The 21,578-nt window shown below is 51.6% G+C and overlaps 10 protein-coding genes across 10 annotated transcripts; 5 read left to right on the forward strand and 5 right to left on the reverse strand.

The window, feature by feature from the left end:
- Positions 1-151: 151 nt before the first annotated feature.
- KD926_003831 (alpha/beta-hydrolase) lies at positions 152-1,036 on the reverse strand (the record flags this gene model as incomplete). Its single annotated transcript, XM_053097734.1, has 1 exon — positions 152-1,036. The coding sequence occupies one exon, from the start codon at positions 1,034-1,036 to the stop codon at positions 152-154; it is 885 nt and encodes a 294-aa protein (XP_052958282.1).
- Positions 1,037-1,386: 350 nt separating this feature from the next.
- On the forward strand, positions 1,387-2,552 carry KD926_003832 (uncharacterized protein; the record flags this gene model as incomplete). The annotated part of the gene is made up of 2 exons (XM_053097735.1): positions 1,387-1,421; positions 1,553-2,552. The coding sequence occupies 2 exons, from the start codon at positions 1,387-1,389 to the stop codon at positions 2,550-2,552; spliced, it is 1,035 nt and encodes a 344-aa protein (XP_052958283.1).
- A 435-nt stretch (positions 2,553-2,987) lies between these two features.
- On the forward strand, positions 2,988-3,752 carry KD926_003833 (uncharacterized protein; the record flags this gene model as incomplete). The annotated part of the gene is made up of 1 exon (XM_053097736.1): positions 2,988-3,752. One exon carries the CDS (start codon positions 2,988-2,990, stop codon positions 3,750-3,752), a length of 765 nt encoding a protein of 254 aa, XP_052958284.1.
- Positions 3,753-4,320: 568 nt separating this feature from the next.
- Positions 4,321-7,646, reverse strand: KD926_003834 (putative mitochondrial translation initiation factor IF-2; the record flags this gene model as incomplete). Its single annotated transcript, XM_053097737.1, has 3 exons — positions 4,321-4,564; positions 4,645-7,130; positions 7,203-7,646. The coding sequence occupies 3 exons, from the start codon at positions 7,644-7,646 to the stop codon at positions 4,321-4,323; spliced, it is 3,174 nt and encodes a 1,057-aa protein (XP_052958285.1).
- A 609-nt stretch (positions 7,647-8,255) lies between these two features.
- Positions 8,256-12,374, reverse strand: thtA (the record flags this gene model as incomplete). Its single annotated transcript, XM_053097738.1, has 5 exons — positions 8,256-9,710; positions 9,771-9,949; positions 10,008-11,577; positions 11,638-11,752; positions 11,812-12,374. 5 exons carry the CDS (start codon positions 12,372-12,374, stop codon positions 8,256-8,258), a joined length of 3,882 nt encoding a protein of 1,293 aa, XP_052958286.1.
- A 1,098-nt stretch (positions 12,375-13,472) lies between these two features.
- On the forward strand, positions 13,473-14,837 carry KD926_003836 (TBC domain-containing protein; the record flags this gene model as incomplete). The annotated part of the gene is made up of 3 exons (XM_053097739.1): positions 13,473-13,713; positions 13,770-13,892; positions 13,951-14,837. 3 exons carry the CDS (start codon positions 13,473-13,475, stop codon positions 14,835-14,837), a joined length of 1,251 nt encoding a protein of 416 aa, XP_052958287.1.
- A 635-nt stretch (positions 14,838-15,472) lies between these two features.
- On the forward strand, positions 15,473-17,290 carry KD926_003837 (ribosome-binding protein NMD3; the record flags this gene model as incomplete). The annotated part of the gene is made up of 4 exons (XM_053097740.1): positions 15,473-15,534; positions 15,623-15,721; positions 15,801-16,090; positions 16,170-17,290. The coding sequence occupies 4 exons, from the start codon at positions 15,473-15,475 to the stop codon at positions 17,288-17,290; spliced, it is 1,572 nt and encodes a 523-aa protein (XP_052958288.1).
- A 426-nt stretch (positions 17,291-17,716) lies between these two features.
- Positions 17,717-18,795, forward strand: KD926_003838 (Yip1 family protein; the record flags this gene model as incomplete). Its single annotated transcript, XM_053097742.1, has 4 exons — positions 17,717-17,761; positions 17,824-17,875; positions 17,943-18,648; positions 18,711-18,795. 4 exons carry the CDS (start codon positions 17,717-17,719, stop codon positions 18,793-18,795), a joined length of 888 nt encoding a protein of 295 aa, XP_052958289.1.
- A 401-nt stretch (positions 18,796-19,196) lies between these two features.
- Positions 19,197-20,098, reverse strand: KD926_003839 (ubiquitin-60S ribosomal protein L40; the record flags this gene model as incomplete). The annotated part of the gene is made up of 4 exons (XM_053097743.1): positions 19,197-19,283; positions 19,383-19,493; positions 19,730-19,900; positions 20,042-20,098. The coding sequence occupies 4 exons, from the start codon at positions 20,096-20,098 to the stop codon at positions 19,197-19,199; spliced, it is 426 nt and encodes a 141-aa protein (XP_052958290.1).
- A 432-nt stretch (positions 20,099-20,530) lies between these two features.
- On the reverse strand, positions 20,531-21,274 carry KD926_003840 (NAD(P)-binding protein; the record flags this gene model as incomplete). The annotated part of the gene is made up of 1 exon (XM_053097744.1): positions 20,531-21,274. The coding sequence occupies one exon, from the start codon at positions 21,272-21,274 to the stop codon at positions 20,531-20,533; it is 744 nt and encodes a 247-aa protein (XP_052958291.1).
- Between the last annotated feature and the right edge of the window lie 304 nt (positions 21,275-21,578).

Here is a 21,578-nt window from a genome sequence, read left to right on the forward strand (position 1 = left end):
ATCCACGACCAGGGACCGAGTATACCCGTCCGAGGCCCACTCATGAGGCATCCTAGTCGACTATTCAAAGATACACATAATGCACGAGTTGCCACCATCATCCTGGTTAAAACATACCGCAAGTTAGTTTCCAAACCAGCTAAGCATCCGTTCATGAATTAAGCATGTCCACGGCTAAAGCATAAGCGTTCCTTCTCATGATTGTCCCGGTCATCGTCTTTGCAACCTTATCCCAAGCATGGTTGCAACCAAGCGCCCGAAAGTGAATAACATGACCATGTGTCCGAGTCTGCAGCTTTTCTACCAGCGCTTCCGCTTCTGGTGCAAGACAGTCCCCATCGGCCGTGACAATCAGCAGTCGATCCGGGAAACATTCCGGGTCGGCATACAGCGGAGACACATATGGGCTCGCAAAGTCTACTTGACTCTGAAATAAAGCATCCGAAAACAGGCGCATCATCCGTATAGGAATGGACTGACCATTGGGGTTCGGCGCCTTCTTAGCTCTCGCGTCGATCGTCCAGTCCACAGCGGGATAGAAGGCTACGACGGAGTAGAAGGTTTCGGGAGAATAGATTGTACTCGCGAGACTTAGAATGATAGTTCCTCCCGCGCTGAACCCAGACAGAGCTACCTGCGACGTGTTAAATAGTTTCTTTTGACCCAGCACCCAGTCGATGGCGTCTTCGGCGTCCTCGAGCGCCGCCGGGAAAGGGTACTCTGGTGCAAGCCGATATGAAACGTCCACGACCGTGTAGTGTGTCTGACGGCTGACTTGTCGACAGAAAGCGTCATCACTGCCATGAGTGGCAATCATGAACCCGCTGCCGTGGAAGTTGATCAGGACTGGGGTAGGTTGGTCTTCAGATGTCTGCCGTGTCGGTTTATAGATGTGGATCGGTATGACTCGCTTGGAGTCGCGCGAGGGGATGGTACGGATCACATCGGGGCTTGAGGTGATCTTTCCTGCCATTCGAACAAAGAGTCTCACAACGGTCGCTGCAATCTTGAGATAGATATAGTTAAGAAGCGACATGGCGACAATGTTGGGTTGGATGATGTCCTCGACTGGCTGGGGTTTCGCAGAGACTGCGGTAAGAAAGACTAACGGGGAGGAACATGAAGCTGATCGTAGATGAGCGAAGACTCATCCTATAGACGAGGAAGAGAGAGGAAGAGGATCGCGCCTTCCTCAGGTCGAACCGCAGACAGGCAGGAAGCATGACTTCCCAAACGGGCAACTACTTAGGGTTCCACTCCCGACGCCCGGAACCACCGGTAAAATTCGTAATCCTCGTAAGCTTCGTAACTTTTCTCTCCTCCCAACTTCCCCCGGAACTTCATCGTCTCTCTTGATGACTCGAAAGGGCCTTCGGAGATCGCGGAATGGGTGCCTCCAATGCAAGCGCCGGAGTGTCAAGGTAAATCTCCTGCCAATCTGACCTGCAAGGTGGATCTCACTCATACATTGGCAAGCATAGTGCGACGAGAGGCGTCCCAACTGTACCCACTGCCAATATCGATTAGAACGCTGTCAATATGCCGATGCCAGTCCAGGGGCAGGGACCGAGACTAATGCAGAGGATTCTCCCCCATTGCAAGCAACCCCAGTGACCCCGGAGACTCGAGAGAGCGCCGCCACTCCGAGTCCGGACCAATTCAACCTCTTACATCTAAGACTGCTTCTCAACTGGACAACATCAACCTGCCATTCCATCTCTCGGAACAGTGCAGACCTCGGGATATGGCAAACTGTAGTCCCCAAGATGGCATTGTCCCATCCATATCTCCTGCATGGCCTCTTCGCCGTGTCGGCGCTTCACCTCTCCCTGCCCATGACGAGTCAGGATCCTGACCGGGAAGAGCTGATTAAGGCGGCGGAATACCACCAAAGCGAAGCCATCAGAATCTTCACGCCTATTGTTGGCAACCTGACCCCCTCTCAGTATGACGCGACGTTTACGCTGTCGAACCTCTTAGCCACCATCGCTCTCACCTTCCCCCTGGTCCACAATAGTGTGGCCGGGAGAATCCCCGATGTGCTCAACGAGTTGATCCGGGTGTTTGCGTTCGTGCGCAAAATGACCCAGTTCTACGCTTATATCATAGAGTCTGTCACACACGGTGAGATCGCCCAGTTGACCTACTTCGAGGTGACTAGGGCTAGCTTGTCGGATACCATTCAGTCGAGAGTTTCTGCTCTTCATGAGCTGAATACCACACATATACTGGATCCAGAGGCTTACCTGGCCTTCCGGGATACCATCGACCGGTTAGCGAGTACCTTCGCTAGGATGTACAGTGGCCAGGAGATCTTCTCGGCATGTTTCTTGTGGATGGCGCAGACTCCCGCTCAGTATTTTGATCGGCTTCAGGACCGACATCCTCTTGCGTTGGTTATCTTGGCACATTACTGTATTGTGCTTGACCATATGAACCGGCATTGGTGGATTCAGTCATGGGGGAGACAGGTGCTGGAAGCAATTCGGAGTGTCTTGGAGCCTGGCTGGCGTGTACATATATCATGGCCGCTTGAAGTTGTTGGGGTATGAACTTTGGAAATTAGATCAATGATAGACTGTACTTTAGAACATACTGTTTGTTATCTTGTGACGCGTCTATGCCGAACGAAGCTTTATACTTCCTGTATAAGCTGCACAGCTGTGTTACTTTATCATGCGAGCACCCACCCCAACAACCAAACTGCACCTACAAATAGAACCATATCAATCAAAGTTCATCCCAAAATCGATGTAAACCCCCAGAAACAAGAGAAACCCGCAAACATTGACCAACGACCCCCATCAGCATGCTATAGATCCCCAATCTAGAAGGCGGTGAACCCAAACCACGGACCTGACATCACCTCGGCGAAGTGACGGACTTCCCCGAGGTCGGACATACCTCTATTATCTCTTTCATTACCAACCAACCAACCCAACCCACCACAACCTCGTCAACCTCCAATTCAATCAAGAAGAACAACAATGATCGCCAAACGCCCATTGACGTCGCTTCTCACCCGCGGCGTGCAAACCGCCTCGCGCACTTCCACCCCCGCATTCGCACCTACCATCCTCTCGAGCTCGAGATCGTTCAGCTCGAGACTTCTTCCCCAGAAGAGCACAAGATGGACGCCGGTCCAGATCCAGGAACAGAAATCCAGACAATACCCTAACCAGTCGATCCGATGGAACAGCAGCGCTGAGAATTCTTTCAGAAAGTGGGGCTTCGAAGATGTATGTCCTCCCTCTATCCCCTTCTCTCAATCCATAAGGGAAGCAAAGAAACAGAAACAGAAACAACCGAGAGAAGAGAATCGACCCCTAACCACATACACCTATCTACAGATCAACGCCTCCCTCCCCTCAACATCCGCCTCCTCGCCCCCCTCCTCGCCTCAGAAATCGCTCATTCTCGTCGACGTCCGTGAACCCGCCGAGTTAACCGCCACGGGGGTGATCCCGTCCGCCGTAGCCGTGCCTCTCTCATCGCAACCTGACGCGCTGTTCCTGACGCCAGACGAGTTCGAAACGCGGTTCGGGTTCCCCAAGCCCGGCGCCGTCGAGGGCCAGGAGACCGGCGATATCGTATTCTATTGCAAGGCCGGAGTTAGGGCGAAACAGGCGGCGCAGTTGGCCGTTATGGCTGGGTATGATCCTAAGAGAGTGGGTGTTTATTATGGGAGCTGGTTGGACTGGGCAGGAAAGGGCGGCAGGGCGGAGAAGTGGGATGGGGAAGATTATGAGTAGGGTTTCTCAGTCAGTAAGAAGGTGACCAATGGAGTATATGCTCTATGCGCTGTACTATGTTAATACGAATGGCGAGGACTTGTATACTTATATTGATGCCATGCTTATACTTTGAACCAACCAAAATGTCATTCAGTAATAGATCCAAACGAGAGAAAGAAGGAAAAGCATCATTAACACACATTGAAAGCAGACCAAGGCCTGCTTCTGTTTCGCTTTTGGCTTTTGTTGTTCATGTACAGGCTTTCCCATCCGTGCTTTTGGGGTTTGTTTTTGGGAGACTGTTCAGTCACCCAAAAAGAAAAGGGAAAAATAAGGAAAAAAGGAAAATAATTCATTTCTCATGCATCCAGATACTGCAACCGTTTTTTTAATCCTCCCCCAAAGGTTCGTCTCTATTCATCATGTGCACCGCTGTCGACACAGCGCACGTATCATCAAGACACATGAAAAGCAAAATTTCGCTATAAGGAAAAACATGTACATTTGCAGGGAGCTCGTCCGGTCTCGTTCCCTAAGGCTGCAAAAGGTACGAAGACCGTGAGAGAAATCAACTGCAAAACGTGATTTAAGGAATGTCGAACACGGGCTTGAGCTTCTTGACCAAGCCCCATTCCTCCATCGACACCTCCGAGCGGTAGAATTCCTTGAGCGTATCGATACTGGCACGGGAGATCTTGGAGTACAGCTGGTCCTTCTCTTCTAGATGACGTCCGTACATCGGCTGGTTGGGGCCTTCGATCTTGACGGCAACGGAAGGCTGGCCACGCTTGACAACGGCCACTGGCTTGTGATCACGCTCGATCGATACCCTGTGAGCAAAATAGTTAGTGATCGTTCCAACAAATTACGAGTCCTCTCTTGGTCTCGTCAGATAGCAAAAAAAACTTACACTCTGCCAATTTCGATGACTTCCTTTTGTCCAGTCGCGTTAGTCTTGACAGCCGCCAATGGCGAGTGCATCCGAAGGCTGCCCTCCAAAACATCGACACCAATGACGATGGGGTCCTTCTTGTTGAAGACAGCGACGGGCTTGAGCACGCAGGGGAAGACGGCAAGCAGCTTGCTCTCCTCCTTACGCTGCTCGGTCAGCTCAGCCATGTGCTTGGTGAAGTCGTCGAACAAGTGGTAGATGATGTCGGCGGTGAAGATCTTGACGCCAACTTCCTCAGCGTAGGCGACCGCCTCCTTGTCTACCTTGACATCGAAGCAGAGCATGACAGCAAACTCCTTGGCCTTCTCCAACATGGTTCCTGCCATCATGACATCACGCTTGTAGACGGGACCAATAGAAATGTTGGCAACGGGAATCTTCGAGACGCGCAGGAACTCCAGCAAGGCTTCCAAGGAACCAAGGGTCGAGGCCTGGACGCTGACACCACGCTGGTCCCTGGAGACCTTGCTAAGGAGGTTCTCCAAATCGGACATGACTTCCTCCTCGATATCTTCCTCGTCATCGTCGGGTCCGACGACCATCAACCGAGAACCGGCAATGGCCTGCTCGAGATCGTTGGCGGCAATCTTGACACCAAGAGCAGCCTTGACCTCCTTGTTGTGAACGTATTGCGACTTCAGACGCAGTTCCTTGAGCGGCGCCGGCGTGAGCAAGGCACGGATGTTGGTTGATATAGGCCCATTGAGACCGCACAGCACAACTCGGTCACCCTCGCGGAGGATACCGTTCGACAGGACAACGTCAATGGTCGTACCGAGACCCTCAATCACCTTCACTTCAAGCACGGTACACTCAACCTCCGACAGGTACATGAGCGAGTTGGTCATACGCTCCTGAGTCAAGGTGGTCAACAACCGCAGCATGTCAGGAATACCCTCACCGGTGTGAGCGGAGGTGGGGACCAGGGACACATTGCGGGCCATGGACTTGTTCTCGTAGAAGACCTCGGAGTTGAACCCTTGCTCGGCAAAGAGAACCTTGGTACGCTCAAGTCGGGTGCGGAATTCGTTCTGGACACCCTTGTTCTGCATGGCCAAACTCTCCTGGAAGCCGTTGTTGTCAATCTTCTTCCAGCCGTAAAGACGATCGATCTTGTTCAGGGCGACGATGAAGGGCGTACGACGGTCACGGAGCAATCTCATCGACTCGAGGGTCTGCGGCTCGAGACCGTGCATGATATCGACGACCAGGATGGCGATGTTGCAGAGAGACGAACCTCGGGATCGCAGGTTGGAGAAAGACTCGTGACCAGGGGTATCGATAATCAGAAGACCGGGGATCTTAAATTCGAAGTTGCCGTCCTTGTTCACCACAGCGGTCTTCTGGCGCAGAGCATCGACGGGGAAGTAAGTGGCACCAATCTGTTGCGTGATACCACCGGCCTCGCCTTCCTGCACGTTGGTCTGTCGGATCTTGTCCAGCAGCTTCGTCTTACCCGTATCGACGTGACCCAGAATACAGCAAATGGGGGATCGCAGGTCATCCTTGGACCGAGCTGCCATCGCTTCCTCGTGCTGCTTCTTTCTCCGCTCGGCAGCCTCGGCCTTCCTTTGAGCGATGGCCTTCTGGGCTGCAGACTGTTCTTCGTCTTCCGAGTCCTCGTCGGATGAGTCCTCCTCGGAAGAAGACTCGTCATCTTCCTGTTCCTCGTCCTTTCCGTTGGCGGCAGACTTGGAGGATTCCTCAGCCTTCTTAGGCTCCTCTTCGTCGGAGGGGGCATCCCAGCTATCCTTCACGTCGTCGGCATCGGCGGCCTTCTCCCAGTCATCGAGCTCGTCATCTTCATCCGCACCAGCGTTAGCAGCAGCGGCTTCAGCCTCAGCCTTCGCCTTGGCCTCTTCCTCCTTTCGTCGGCGCTCATCTTCGGCCTCACGCTGGGCTTTGGCGCGAGCGGCGGCAGCCTCAAGATCATCTTCCTGCTTCTTGCCACCCTTCTTCTTCCGGTTTTCATAAACAGGCTTCTTCTTCTCGGTTTGGGAGTCCTCTAGACCTGCAACCTTGCCTGCACCGGCCGCAAGCATCTGCTTCAAGCGCATTTCATTGCGCTCCTTGGCTTCCCTCTGAGCCTTGGTAAGAAGTTTACCCTCCTTTCTCAGTTGCTCTTTCTTCTCCTTCTCCTTCTCCTTCTTCTTTTGCCGAGCTTCTTCTTTCTTCTTCTCTTCTTCAGCATCAAGGCGCTCTTTTTCCTCCGCCTCGGCCTTTTCTTCGGCTAGAAGGCGTTCTTCTTCCTCACGCTGCTGTCGGAGGGCTTCCTGTTGCTTCTGGATGGCGGCCAAATGAGCAGGAATCTTCTTCTTCTTACCACTGGCAGGCTCGGGGGCAACGGGCTCCGGAGCGGGAGCAGCAGCAGCGGGCGCATCCTTCTTCGCTGGCGCGGCTTTGGCCGGTTCAGGAGCGGGTGCAGTCTTCTTCTTGGAGGCCGCCTAGATGCAGTAAAAACAATCGCAAGTCAGTCGTTGATTCTCTTGACAAGACATCAACCGGATGGGCCTTACCTGCTCCTTCTTTCGCTGCTTCTCTCTCTCCTTCTTCTCCTTCTCCTTTTCCTTCTTGGACTTCACACGGAAGCCACCCTCTTCTTCTTCGGCAGCGGCAGCAGCAGCCTTGGCCTTAGCAGCCTTCTCGGCCTTCTTTCCACCGAAGACATCCTCGTCGTCGAACGTACCCTCCTCGGGCTGCTTGCTGGCGAAATCGGCCTCTCCGTTGGCTTCACCGGCGTCTTCGCCCTCGACGAAATCATTGGCGGGCTTTCCCTTCTTGGCCTTCTTGGTCTTGTTCTTTCTCAGAGCGGCCAGCAAACCACCGGCACCCGACTCCTCGTCGGCGGCACCCTCCTGAGGCTCATCAGCGGGAGGAGCCTCCGCGGCAGGGGCCGACTCTCCAAGCTCGGCCTCCCAGTCTTCCTCCTGTCTCTTGTTTCCCTTCTTCTTAGGCGCCATATTGGAGGTGGGAAAGATTCTTTTCTTGAACCGGAACGGACGTCGTTCGGTGGGGTATAAAAATCCTATTACAGGATTCGGATTGAAAAGGAAAAGAAATGGATATCAATAGCTGTTTCAGAGTTCAGAAGTTAGATTAGTTTAATTGATCTAAGGTAGAACGCGAGACGAAGCACAAAGGTGGGCAAGAGACGGCGGGCGATTGTTCTTGGGTAGTAGGTGAACGGGTGGGTGGTGCACGCACACTGATATCCGCTTTTCTCTCCGACGTGCGATCGGCAGGGATCGCAAGAGACAGACAAAGAGACAAATATGCTCTAAGTGCAGATCCAAAAGAAGGACACGGGTCTGAGAGGAGATTACAGCAAAAGCCCCCGATGGTTGACGAAGGGAAGATTTTGTGGTGGGGACGCCGCTGGTTGGCTGCCTGTCCGTTCCGCCTTGGTGCCTGGACAATCGGGCTGTCAATTCTACTTGGAGTGCTCCGTATATCTATGCAGTATTCACTCAGTGACTCGCTACAGTCTTATATACAACCATCGTCATACAGTACAGAGGTGAGAATGGTAACATTATTTTTTCTCGACAATAAACGAACAGATCCGTTTTCTACAACTCCACGTGGAGACAGCGTTTCAACCAGCCCATCACGGCTTCCACCGGATTCAGCCCGGCCTCTTCTCCCAGTACTTCTCGAGTTAACTCGGAGAATCGTCCTCGAATCGCCTGCGGGGAGCCCATTTCCGGACTCGACGACGTATGAAACTCTCCCGTAGTCAGCATGCGCGCCAAACAGTCGGGCCCGCGCATCACGAGGCGACTCAGGATATCCCCGTCAATATGCATCTGAGGGGGCTGCAATTCAAGCGGATCGTTCCCGACGGGGCTCCGTAACCTGGTCCGCCGGGGAGTAAATGGACAGATGACCGGATCCCGCACACACAGATTCTGCAACAGACGCAGCAAGCGCCATTCGTTCTCCCCTAGTGTCATGAACCGGTGAACTGTGCCGTTCATGGCGGTACCGTAGAAAACCTGGGAATGCGAGGACACTGGCGACGGCTTCGTACCACTACTGAGTTTCGACACGGAAGAGGGTAGATGGGCCTCACACAGGGCCACAGGCATCATTTTGTAGGCCTCGGTCACCCCCTTCTCTCGTAAAATGCTGACCCGCCCTCCTCGACTAGATGCTAGAATGAGATTCTGTTCTCCGCCGATGTGGACATGCGAAAGTCCATCCAGTTTCTGCCGATCATGGGCATGGAGCGTTAATTTGTCATCGGAGACTCGGAGGATCATGAGCGATTCTCGCGCCGTGGACATGTAGATATATGGCTCCTGGACGGTCATCGACAGAGCGGGAGACAAAACGGGAAATCTAGCTGCTCGGATCCCCCGTGAGTCTGAAATCTTGGGTTCCAACGGAACAATTTCATGGCCAGTCGAGACCATCAGAGTGAATTCCCCATAGGGGGCGATGGAATAAACGGGCTGCTCGAATTTGTGGATGTGCTTAACCTGGCACTCGATTCGCGATGGTGTTGAAAAGTCCCGCATCGTTTGCAGGAAGATAACCCGACCTTGGTCGGACTGGTTCTTACGGCTGGTCCCGATGACGATGAAGTGATACTCCTCGTCGCCTTTCCTTGGGGTCCACTCTAGGATGCAGCTGATCTTTTCCCCGGCTGCGCCTTGCGGTCTCCACGGCACCGGCTCGTCCTCGGCATTGGGTTCAAGAGGGTCCAGAACAGCATGTTGGGAATCGGGGTCGACAAATTCAATCCGTGGTCGAGTAAACCGTCTGATAGGGTCGGATTCTGAGTCAAATTCGGTCTGGGTATAAGCGACGATGAGGCTTTTCAGGTACTGGGAATAGGCAAGTTTGGTGGCGCTTCCTGGTAAATCAATCCTTCTTGGGACAGTTTTGGCATCCCGATCCAAGGTGCAGATGAGAAGTTGCCCATCCGCAATGCAAAACAAAGTATCGGAAAGGGCATCCGCGTCTGAGTTGACAATGTTGGCGATTGAGAATCCGTAGACATTTTTGGGGTGGTAGGCCGGCTGGAAGAGAATTAGAGAAAAGAGGCCACAGGGAAGAATGATGGTACGAATACAACATACATTATTCTGGTCAGTGATCCAGATCTTTTGGAGTGTACAATCAGGCTTTCCGCCATCTTGAATGCACGATGCCTGCCAGAAACCTTGCCCGCAGGTTAACAAGGCGAGTCTGAGTCTCCCTTTGCTTTGTACTCTAACGGGCGTGTGTCCTAGACGCCGAGAAGAAGTTTGCTGTAGCACTGTCAAAAGAGAATGCTGTCAGTTCTATCCGATCATCGGCCAGAACAGGAGGCTTACCGATAGGAGAGGCTGCACCGTGATGGTCGAATGCCAGGCCAAAAGACACTAAGATGCCACTCCGCAAGCCACAGAGAAGAAGGCTCTCCTTCCGAAGCCCACCGGGGGCCGAACTGACTGTGGCAATGCTATCAATTGCTTTCGATATGTCGTCAACACTTCCCACATCCACCGACTCCCCAAACAAAAATCTGACGGAGTCTTGCTCCACGTGATACACTAGGATTTTGCCATTGCCTGTGCCAATGAAAACAAAAGACGCGGTCTCAAAGTTCTCAACGAAAATGCAGACTGGCTCGTAAGGTATTTTGAGAGGGTGACCAACGTCAGAAAGCTGGAACTGATTAGCCGCCGGAGTCAGCCTCTTGAGGTGAAGATGTGTCTCATATTGAGCCCGAACGGCAACCGCAATAAGGGAAGACTCTTCGTCTACCGCAGCAATCGCAATACTTTGACCGGCATCATAATGAAAGCGAAAGCTCGACACAGATTCTGCCGTTGTCCCAAGGTGAATGGCCTGGTTTGTCACCTGGATGAGGACACCCGACGCAGTGCAGCCCGCGGCCAGAGTCTGAGATCCGAAGTCCAAGCCACAGTCCACTTCGTCGACGGCGCAGATATCCTCCCCAAAATTAGCGGACAAATATAAAAGTACAGAGGAGATAGGATCTGAGGTCAGCACATAAACGCCTCCGTTTGCGCTGTCTAGCATGGTCCATATATCCCGAGTGCCAGACAACTCTTCTAAAGAGGCCGCTAACCCAATTTGTGCTTCAATCCCATGTCGCAATTCGACAATTGCGCCTCGAGCGAAAGAAGATGCAGAGCATACAAACAGTCGATCCCCGGCAACATCTACCCCAGATGGTCCCCGATTGGAAGATCTCATCAAAACGGAGTCGGTAACCGGGGTCCAATTCATGAACTTTTGGACACACCTAGGATGGTCCCGTGCTTTTTGGACAAACAAACCGCCATCGCCTGTATTTCCGGCGGCTAGGAGTAGATCACCACCTTCGTGGCCAATATCCAAGATATCAAAAGCAGCATCGACATCACAGCAGAGTTGCCCTAAGTGAGTTTGGGTCTCAGCCTCGCCGTCGTTTCCGATGCCCAGGTAAAATATGCGGCCATCCTCACGGCAAAGGTATATGTCGTCATGCTTCTGATTGTAGATCCAATTACGCAATGGTCTTGCCCATCGGGTCCATAATGGGGATCTTTGGGATTCACGATCGGGAACAGGAAGTGGATACCTGCTCGGTGGCCTCCGCGGGTCTAATCGGCTCCTATAGACAGCCATGGAAGTTGTTGTGATAAGCATAAAGGAAGAGGTCTTGGTTAACGGGATCAGCATGGTCGGCAACCTGTCTTCAGCGGGAAGAAGCTTTTTAGTCACACGAGGGGACGCCTGTCGCAGGGGTTCATTGGCATCCCACTCGTAGCATATAGCGTGGGTGGTATGTTCCTGCGCAACCAGGAGAAGAAGGATGACCTTTCCGCCATCGTCGGATTTCGGGTACAGAAACTCCATGAAGATGATATCTCCGTCAACACGGAAAAAGCGTTCCTATTAGATGTGAACGGTTAACTAGGCTTCCTTCGGAACCAAAGCAGCTTTTACACCTACCTCTGCGATGGGATCAAGCTGATTCTGTAGCATTTGTGTCTGAAGGACCGGCGGCTTCTTCAACATGAAAACGCCAAAATAATCGCAGGAAGCGCTGACCGCCACTGCGCGAGATCTGCAACCGTCTGAGAAAACAAATTCATCTGAAAGGACGAGAGGGGGAGAGAAGCATACCTCGGTTCCACCGCAATGTTTCGTCCAAATCGCTCAAACGTGCTGACATCGTTCGGCAATGGCCGATGATGATGAATAAACTGTCCATGTGCATTCGAATAGTAAAGGAAGACCAGCTCCTTTGAGGCCAGGCTGAGAAGTAAAATTTGAGGCGGCAGATCATTTTCCACCTTCGGGGTGGCAGTTGAGCTGGCACTGCTGGCACCTAGCTTCATTTGCGCCTCCCAAGGTAACTCGGTGCTCACGTTTATCACCTTTGCTGCCATAATGTAGGCATCAAAATCCGATTTGGAGGTAACCCCTTCTAAGTGCACACCAGAAACAGCTTCTTTGATCTGCAAGCTCCGCTCACCGACGAATACGACGTCATTTTGGTGTTTTCCTCGGAGCCGCGCAGGTAAGATCCATTGGATAATTGGACTTGGTACCAAAGTATGAGAAAGCAGGCCAACTTTTGCCTTCGTATTCGAAGATATGAGGTCACTTTCTATATCCATTGGATCGGCATCACGTCGCTTGCCAGAATGATTGGCCGTATGTGAAGTGCGACCCTGGCCATACATTGGGAGAGCCATAATGAAAATAACCACAAACAGAATGCCTAGAGATATAGGGGCCAGAAAACCACGAGAGTCTCGTTGCGGAGGACAGACAGTTGAGGGAGAAGAGATGATTGGGAAACAAACAAACGTTGGTGCAGAAGGGTGATTGAGGGCGGATGGGAACAATTAAGGGCTGAGGCAAATATTTCCTTTGACCATGCTTAAAACAGTGAAGAAGTAGATTCCCATTTTGATGCCTTTAAGTGGAAGTGTCGGTGATGTATAGTGGATGGGGAACGATAATCCTCCCAATTCTTTTTTTGTTTCCTTTTTTCAGGTGGGCAAGCAATTCGGCTTGACGCATACAATATAATACAACAGAGACTAGACGACTGTCATGACTCAGGAAACAACCTTCTCGAAGGACGAGTGGATCTCGAGCATGCGACTTACAGGAAGATATGGATCGTCATACACACATGTGCCCTGGAGTGGTAATGATATGCAGTCTGGTTAGTACCATGTCATTTTTCCTCTCACTTTCTGGGCTCTGAAGATTCAAGGTTAAAAAAACAAGGCGGAAATCGAAGGCTGATATTATCCTCGGATTCTCTTGGCGCAGCAAACGGGCCGAATTATTGAGTGCCACGCCTGCGTAGTTGGTTTGGTAGGCGAACGGGCGATGATGTATGTTTATGCCATCTGCCGCCACACTTAAGCAGCCCCTTCGGGCACTGAGACTGTCGCGTTGCTTTTTCCGGACGGGGAACAGGGGTGTAAGATCATAGCAGACCTGAAAGAAAAGCCCCAGCCGATCCTAAAGGGGATTTGTTGTCGAAGGGGGAGAAAGGAGGGACCGACTTTGGAGGGGCTGATGTTGGCTCTGGTTTTCGGGCGGTCAGCGGAAAACACGCCAAATCACGGGACTGCGACCCCGGAGTTTTCTGGCCTCAGGCCGCCCAGGCGTGGGTGCCGGGGTCTGGAGTCTGGACGGCCCCGTTCCTCCGTACCAGTTGCATGCGCTTCCTTGAAGGAAGATGGAATGATCGCCCTAAAAGCAACCCTTCCATTCTTCCCACCCAGTCACTCCCTCCCAGCCTCAGGTCAAGACTGGTTACAATGGAATCCCAACCAGAACTCCCCGTTCCTGACAGTAAGGACGTTGAGCTCAAACAAGATGGCGCATCTAGCGATACCAGCCCATCGCCGACATCAACCCAGAATAAGGAGACCGATGCAAAAATAGCAGAGAAGGAACAGTCTATTCGCCAAGCCTGTAAGTTGCGCGATTTCGATGCATTAGTCGCGCATGCCACTTCTGAAGGAGGGTTCCTTCGCGATGATCTCCGTCGACTAGCCTGTAAGTCACCACCATAGATGATGAGCCAAATGCACCTCAGTAACAATCACAACTAGGGCCGGTGCTGCTTCAGAGTGATCGAGATCCCGATCTTGCCGCCTGGGACGATTTGCCACCGCATGCCGACGAGGACCAGATTCAACTTGATGTCAATCGGTCGTTCGTCTACTATCCTGACTGTATGATCCCCCCAGAAATCCGTGGTGGATCAAATTACAAGCTAACTTTTCCGTCCAGGCTCTGATACTGAGCTTTCTTTGAAGAAGAAAGAGCTCTCAGATCTCATCAACCAAGTATTACGAACCCATCCGATGCTCTGCTATTTCCAAGGTTACCATGACATCGTTCAGGTTCTCCTCCTGGTTTTAGGGGGCCAAAGGGCCGCCCCAGCGGTCACCCGGCTATCTCTTCTTCGCATCAGGGATTATATGTTACCATCCCTGTCCCCAACACTAAAGCATCTGCAACTCATTCCCGATATCATTGAGAAGGCCGACCCGGCCCTTCGATCGCATCTTGCGGGCATCAGACCTTTCTTTGCACTTGCGGCTACCCTTACGTTGTATGCCCACGATATCCAAGAATATAGCAACATTGCTCGCCTCTTTGACTTCTTGCTGGCCAAGGAGCCCGTTGTTTCCATCTACCTATTTGTTGCAATCATTCTTTCCCGGAAGAAAGAACTGCTAGAGATTCCCAAAGACGAGCCAGAAATGCTCCATTTCACCCTCTCAAAGCTCCCATGCCCTCTCAACCTCGAGGCTTTAATATCTCGCGCTGTACAGCTTTTTGATGACTATCCACCCGAGTCCTTGTCGTCTCGTGCGTGGAAAAATCTTCCACAGTCTAGTGTCTTGAAAACTTCAAGAGACCTTGTTGCAAATCAGACGACAGACGAAGCGGTGGACTTATTCCAGCAACAAGTGCGACAGCTACGCAACGAAGAGCGACGAGAGAAAGTCATCGGCTTTCTATGGTATCACCGAAGAACAATCGGCTCCGTGGCTGTTGCTGTCTTCATTGGCGCCATGTCTATTTGGATCAGAAAGAAGGGGTTGGACACTCCGATTTGGTCTTATCTTCACCGCTTCAAGGCAGTGTTCCAAGCGCAAGGTTATCTCTAAAAAAAAAAAAAAAAAAAATTCTTTCTTTTGTGTCTATCACATGTATTTGCAAAAGTATTCGGCGTTGTCTCTTGTATTTATAAGCAAAAGAGAAACACATCACGTGCTGATGGATGGAGGTGAGTGGCGGTCCTGTTGAGATCGATGACGATCGTCCTGGATGATTTGTAAATGTACCCCGAGCAAAAGAACTTGCATAAGACATGGAAAGACATAGTATAATATCAATAATAAAAGAAAAGACGTGAATAGGGTGTTGTGGCTTGTTCATAGTAGATCCCCTATCATCGTGCATTTTCACGCACAGTTTATACTTCGCCCCTCCACATGGGCTCTTCGATATTTACAACTACCCCCCTCTTCCAGCAGCCTTTCCTAGATTTAACGATTCCAGTAGGATACATTACCTCTCCGATTCATTCTTCCATGACCATCTTTAATGTCACTTGAAGTCAGGAATCCGACAGTTTGATAACAACTAGTGCAAACAGAGCAAACAGCTGAGTCAGCCACAAAAAACTTGAGGCGGGGCAAAAAAAGAGTCACATATCTAGTCTTGCATCACTCCAAATCCGCGACCCTCCGATTCTAGTGGACTTGTGGTTTGCAGTTTGCACCCTAAATTCAAGATGTCGATGGACTTAGACGCTCCAGTTCCCATGTCGGGGCTGCAGCAGGACGCGCCTATCGCTGCGACGTGAGTTTCTTATCGCTACACCATTTTTTGATTGCGATTTTAACTATCTCAAGTTGATTTAGCCAGAATGGTTGCTAATATATCCTAGTATTCTTTGCTGCAACTGTGGTGCTCCCATTGATGGAACCACTTCTGCTGGAGCGCTGTGCCAGGACTGTTTGAAGCTGAATGTCGATGTTTCCCAAGGGTAAGTTAAAAAGATCTAGGTTCCTCTCGACAACCCCACGTCCGGAACAAAGACTGATTGATTTTACTCGAAAATTTAGTATTCAGCGTGAGTCGACCCTCCATGCCTGCAGGGACTGCGAGCGATGGCTCCAGCCCCCCACCAGCTGGGTCAGCGCAGCCCCCGAATCGAAAGAACTACTTGCGGTCTGTTTGCGCCGTCTTCGTGGCTTGTCGAAAGTTCGCATTATCGACGCCAACTTCATCTGGACCGAACCGCACTCGAGACGTATCAAGGTTAAGATCACGATCCAACAGGAGGCCTTCCAGGGTACAATTATCCAACAAGCGTTTGAGGTGGAATACGTCGTGGCCTCGCAACAATGTCCTGGTAAGTTTTAGTACGGGGTTGTTTTCGTTCATTCCAGTCGGGCCTTTGCCAGTGAGGACTCCGCTGACATTTCTCATAGACTGTCAAAAGTCCTACACCCACAACACATGGCGAGCAGCAGTCCAGGTTCGACAGAAAGTGCCTCATAAGCGTACTTTCCTGTACCTGGAGCAGCTTATCCTGAAGAACGGCGCCCACAGGGAAACGGTCAACATCAAAGAAGCCAAGGATGGTCTTGATTTCTACTTTGCCCAGCGAAACCACGCCGAGAAGATGGTGGACTTCTTGGCCTCTGTCGTCCCTTGCAGGTCTCAGAAGTCACAGGAGCTTATTTCTATGGATATCCACACCAGCACGAAATCGTACAAGTTCACCTTCTCCATCGAAATTGTCCCTATCTGCAAGGACGACATCGTCGCACTCCCCATCAAGCTTGCGCGCCAGCTAGGAAACATCTCGCCCCTTACTCTCTGCTACCGTGTCGGAAACTCTCTCAATATGATGGACCCTACCACCCTCCAAACCGCCGATGTCCCCACCAACACGTACTGGCGGGCTCCGTTCAGGACTCTTGCTGATGTGACCGAGCTCAAGGAGTTTATCATCCTGGATATCGAGCCTACCGGCCAGTCCAATGGCAAGTGGCAATTAGCCGAGGCCACCGTCGCGCGCGCCTCGGATCTAGGCTCCAACGACATCACCTACTTCACCCGGACACACCTTGGCGGCATCCTGCACGTCGGTGACTCTGTGCTCGGCTACCATCTCGCCGGATCTATCTTCAACGATGATAACTACGAGGCTATTGAGTCCAGCCACCAGTACGGTTCCACCCTGCCGGACGTTGTTCTCGTCAAGAAGTTCTACGCCCGCAAGAAGCCCAAGAGCCGTGCCTGGCGTGTCAAGCGTATGGCGAAGGAGTATGAGGAAGAGGCTCTTGCTGGCGCTGCTACTCAGCAAACCCGCCGCCAGGAGCAGGAGGCCAACCGCCTCGAGGAGGACTTTGAGATGTTCTTGCGTGATGTCGAAGAAGACCAAGAGCTACGGCAGACTATGGATCTTTACAAGGTTCGACAACAGCGCCAAGCCGATGCCATGGAAGAGGAGGAAGATGGCCAGGAGAGTGATAATGAAGCCCCGCGTATTAACATGGAGGAGCTGCTTGATGACTTTGATGAGCTGAATATGAATGAAGAATGAGCTCTCTGCGGGTAATTTTCCTGACGATTACGGCCGGCGTTTATATTCTGCTTCTGATGGGTCTAAGACAGCCAAAAAAAAGTTATTTGAAATAGATTTTACATATCACGATCGAATTCTTGTAGGGGTGGATTGATACCCCTTATTTATAAGTTATTCATATATGTATCTTTTTTTTTTTTTTTTTTTTTTTTTTACCTTTAATTCATACATTTAAAATATTGAGTACGGAATAGAACGTGGAGGATGGAAATCCAACGACGCTTACAAAGTAGAAGACAAGCCACTGTTCTGCCGTGTGTCCCCACATGGTGGCTGGTGGGTGGCTTTCTCCGACTTGAGCTGATGTGTACTCTTGCACTCATTTCCCGCACTTCTCCCTCTGCCTAACAACGCCGGTTCTCAGCGACATACAGACAGCCCAAGATGGCAAACCGGGGATACGACGTGGTTGTAGACGTGGACGCCGAGGTATCTTGTTGTCATTGAGCTTCTTTTGTCCGGCAGTTTGATGAATCTGACCCTAGCTTTAGGGCGACCTCGGCCATACCGACCTCCAGGAAGACCTTGAATTCCACCCTTCCAGTAAGCTCAATTTCCTCAAGAGAGTTCCATCGCTGGCTCGGCTAACTGATCTCCTTTGTCACTCTAGATTTCGAGAACGATCAACGCAGCGCCAAAGCGCAACAAGATTCTGCGCCTTTCCTCGGTGGAGGTTCCTCCCGTGGCCGTGACCGGTCCCCCGGAGGCACGCCGACCAAGCATACCTGGTGGTCGATCCACTACTACGCCCAGTTCTTCGATGTCGACACGAACGAGGTCCTGCGACGATGTGTGGCGGCAGTTTACCCTCGCAGCAACTTCCTCGACGTCCTCGAAGGCAACGCCGACCTGTACGGCCCGTACTGGATTGCGACAACCGTGGTGGTGATTCTCTTCTTGACCGGCACTATTTCGCAATGGCTTTCGAACAACGACGATGATCATTTTGAATACGACTTCACTCTGTTGTCGGGGGCTGCCGGCCTGGTTTACGGATACACGGGCCTTCTGCCCATCGCTTTGTGGGGGGCCTTGCGCTGGTTCGGTAGCTCCACTGCCGACCTGATCGAGTGCTGGGCACTGTACGGGTATTCGAACTTGATCTGGATTGCGGTCGCGCTGGTTAGCTGGAGTCCCCTGACTGCTCTGAACTGGGCCCTGGTAGGGGTTGGGTTTGGCTGGACCGTCTTCTTCTTGCTACGCAACTTGTATCCGGTCTTGAGTGCCACGGATGCCAAGGCGAGCAAGATCCTGTTGGTCCTGGTCATCATCCTGCATGCCGGTTTCGCTATCGCCATCAAGATCTTTTTCTTCGCGTAAGTTAAACCGACTTCTACGATTGGACTGATTCCCTTTTTGCTGACGACTCGTGACACAGCCACGGGAGCCCCGTTTCGAAGAAGAACAAAGACCACGATGACAATGATCACCACGATAAGAGACATATGCTGGGGATGTACTAAGATGTATTCCTCCGATCTCCATTATTCGCTGTTTTCATCCTTCCCCTGAGTGCCGACTACGAATCCGATGACTTTGCTCAGGCAGCAATTGAGCCATCATTTGATCTGATAACCCGAGTCTTTCTGTGTGCTCAGCCGCGTTGACCTTTCGCCCTTGTTCGTCACTGTTCTTTTCAAACTGTATCTGTATCCATCTTAGTTATAAAGCTTATGAGAAACTTTTGAATTTTACAATTGTTTGATTGCAGCTGCTTCCGAGAGGAGCCAACTATTAACATTTGACTTCGGCTATCATGTTTTATCATTCCAACGCCGTGAAAAACCTCCCACACTGCAATCGGCTCGTAACCCCCAGCATCTCCCTCCAGCAACGTAGAAAAACCGTAACAATATGAAATCGTTTATTTCAACTTCTTCTTAGGGCGGAGCTGGTTGGTGTGTCCGCACTTCTTCTTACGGCAGTTGGTGGCACGAGGGGGCAGACGAGCCTGTGACATCACGTCAGTAATCAGTCGCATGGAAGCATGTCATCGATAGACCGATGGTCCGGTCCAAGGAGACATGGAGCGGAAAGAGGGCAAACGTACGTAGCACTTGCGGCAGATGGACTTCTCGCAGTTGTACTTGGAGGCGAGAGCCTTAAGGGAGGGCTCGATGATACCACCACGCAGACGGAGGACCAGGTGAAGGGTGGACTCCTGTAGAAAGGGAAAAGCCGCGTCAGCCAAAACCGTGTCGTATAATCTGGGAACCATGATTCCATCTCCAATTCGTTTCAATCAAAAAGAGCCGGGGTCGATAATTCATTTGGTAGGTGTCCATTTCCTCTTTCTTCTTGAAACCAAGAATCGTATCGCGTTGTCGCAACTTCTCCAGACCATCACACCAAAAAGCCAGCGCAAATGTGTTCATTCGATAGGAAGTTCCTGCATACCTTCTGGATGTTGTAGTCGCTCAGGGTGCGGCCATCCTCAAGCTGCTTACCAGCGAAGATAAGACGCTGCTGGTCGGGGGGGATGCCCTCCTTGTCCTGGATCTTGGACTTGACGTTGTCGATGGTGTCGCTCGACTCGACGTCGAGGGTAATGGTCTTACCCGTCAGGGTCTTGACGAAACTATCAACCGGGACATGTCAGTATTTGAATCCTCGTGGTTTTCGCATGATTGTGTCGATTCCGAGCGGGCCGTTTCGTCGGAGGGGGGTTTGAATAGCTGGTCTTGGGTGCGAGGGACTAATGAGACCTACATCTGCACTGAAAACACGCGAAAAAAAGAAAACGTTAGCTCGTGATTCGTAGGTCATGATAGCGGCGACAAAGGGGACAAATATGCACGTACTGGTTGCGATTTTTCGTTGTTGCTGGCTGACGATCGCTGGAAGGGTCGGTCGGATAGAGGCAATGTCAATTTGAGGATTTCTCGCTTAGCAAAGGTGGACGGGTGCCATGATACCCTAAGCCCTAACTGCCTCTTTCGTCATCGCTTTTCTGGAGGGCCCGGCGTTGCCTCTTCGGGGCGTCTTTCTCCACGGGTTCCATTCTTTTTCCGGTTTAAGAGTTAAAGTTGTCGAGTCTAGTTCGTCATGTCATCATCTGCCATCTCCTTGATGGAGTCTTACATGTTATCGGTTATCGGTTATCGCTACTATCCGATATCCAAAGGATGACTTTAAGGAGAGGTTCTTATTCTGTTTTCATTACTCGTTTCAATTCATCTATTTGTCCATCCATCCCCCTCAATGCAGTGCCATCGCGCCATCCACCCGAATCACTTCCCCCGAAATCCAAGAGCTGTCGGGTCCGCAAAGGAAATTGAAGGCCCCCGTGATCTCCTCCGGCACAGCAACACGCTTGAACGGATTTGCGCTAGCCACTAGTCGCAATGTCTCCTCTGACTTCCCCTTCAGAAACAATTCGGTCTGCGTCGGCCCGGGGGCCACGGCATTGACCATGATCCCATTCCGCCCGAGATCTTTAGCCGCGAGTCTCGTCATTTGCTCGATTGCGCCCTTTGTGGCCGCGTACAGGAGGTAAGGAGGCGCCGCTGCGGAGAAAGATGTAACGGCTGTCGAGACGAAGATGATGCGACCTCCCGCAGGCATATGACGCGCTGCTTCCTGGGCCAGGAAGTACGGTCCCTTCACGTTGAGCGCGAACGCGGCATCGAAATCGGTTTCCGTGGTGCTATCGAGGTCTTTCATGGGGAGGACGCCGGCATTCGGAATGACCACGTCGATGTGTCCGAACTTCGCAACTGTCGTCTCGACTAAACGGCGGATATCGTCGGTTTTCGAAACGTCGGCTTGCACGGCGAGAGCTCGGTCTGAGCCGATCTCGTCGACTAAGGCATTTGCCGAAGTGGCATCTCGTAGGTAGTTGATGATAACGCTGGCGCCGTTCTTAGCCACGCGCTGTGCCACGGCCTTCCCTATCCCGGCTGAAGCTCCGGTGATGAGAATGACTTTGCCCGTAAGAGACATGATTTTGGCTTGTAACTTGGAGGTTTTTTTGGAGGGTTGGTAAATGTAGTAGAAACTTGGTTTTTGATGTTGTAAAAACAGGTGCGACTGGATATTCTATTATGTATGCGCCTCTGACTGATTGAAATACTCTTTCATACGTCAGGGGATGTTTAAAAAGGCTTATTTCAAGTATGGCGACGTTATGTCCGCACGAGGCGCATCTCATAGTCTCGACGGAGATCGATCGTAAGGCCGAACCGGGGCGGCGTTAAATGCGGGTAGACTGGGCCACACCTTTTGAGCCCTCGATCAGTCGGGGTCC

This window comes from Aspergillus affinis (assembly GCF_023601865.1).
Source record: "Aspergillus affinis strain CMG 70 chromosome Unknown NODE_19_length_383810_cov_86_361570, whole genome shotgun sequence".
NCBI lineage: Eukaryota > Fungi > Ascomycota > Eurotiomycetes > Eurotiales > Aspergillaceae > Aspergillus > Aspergillus affinis.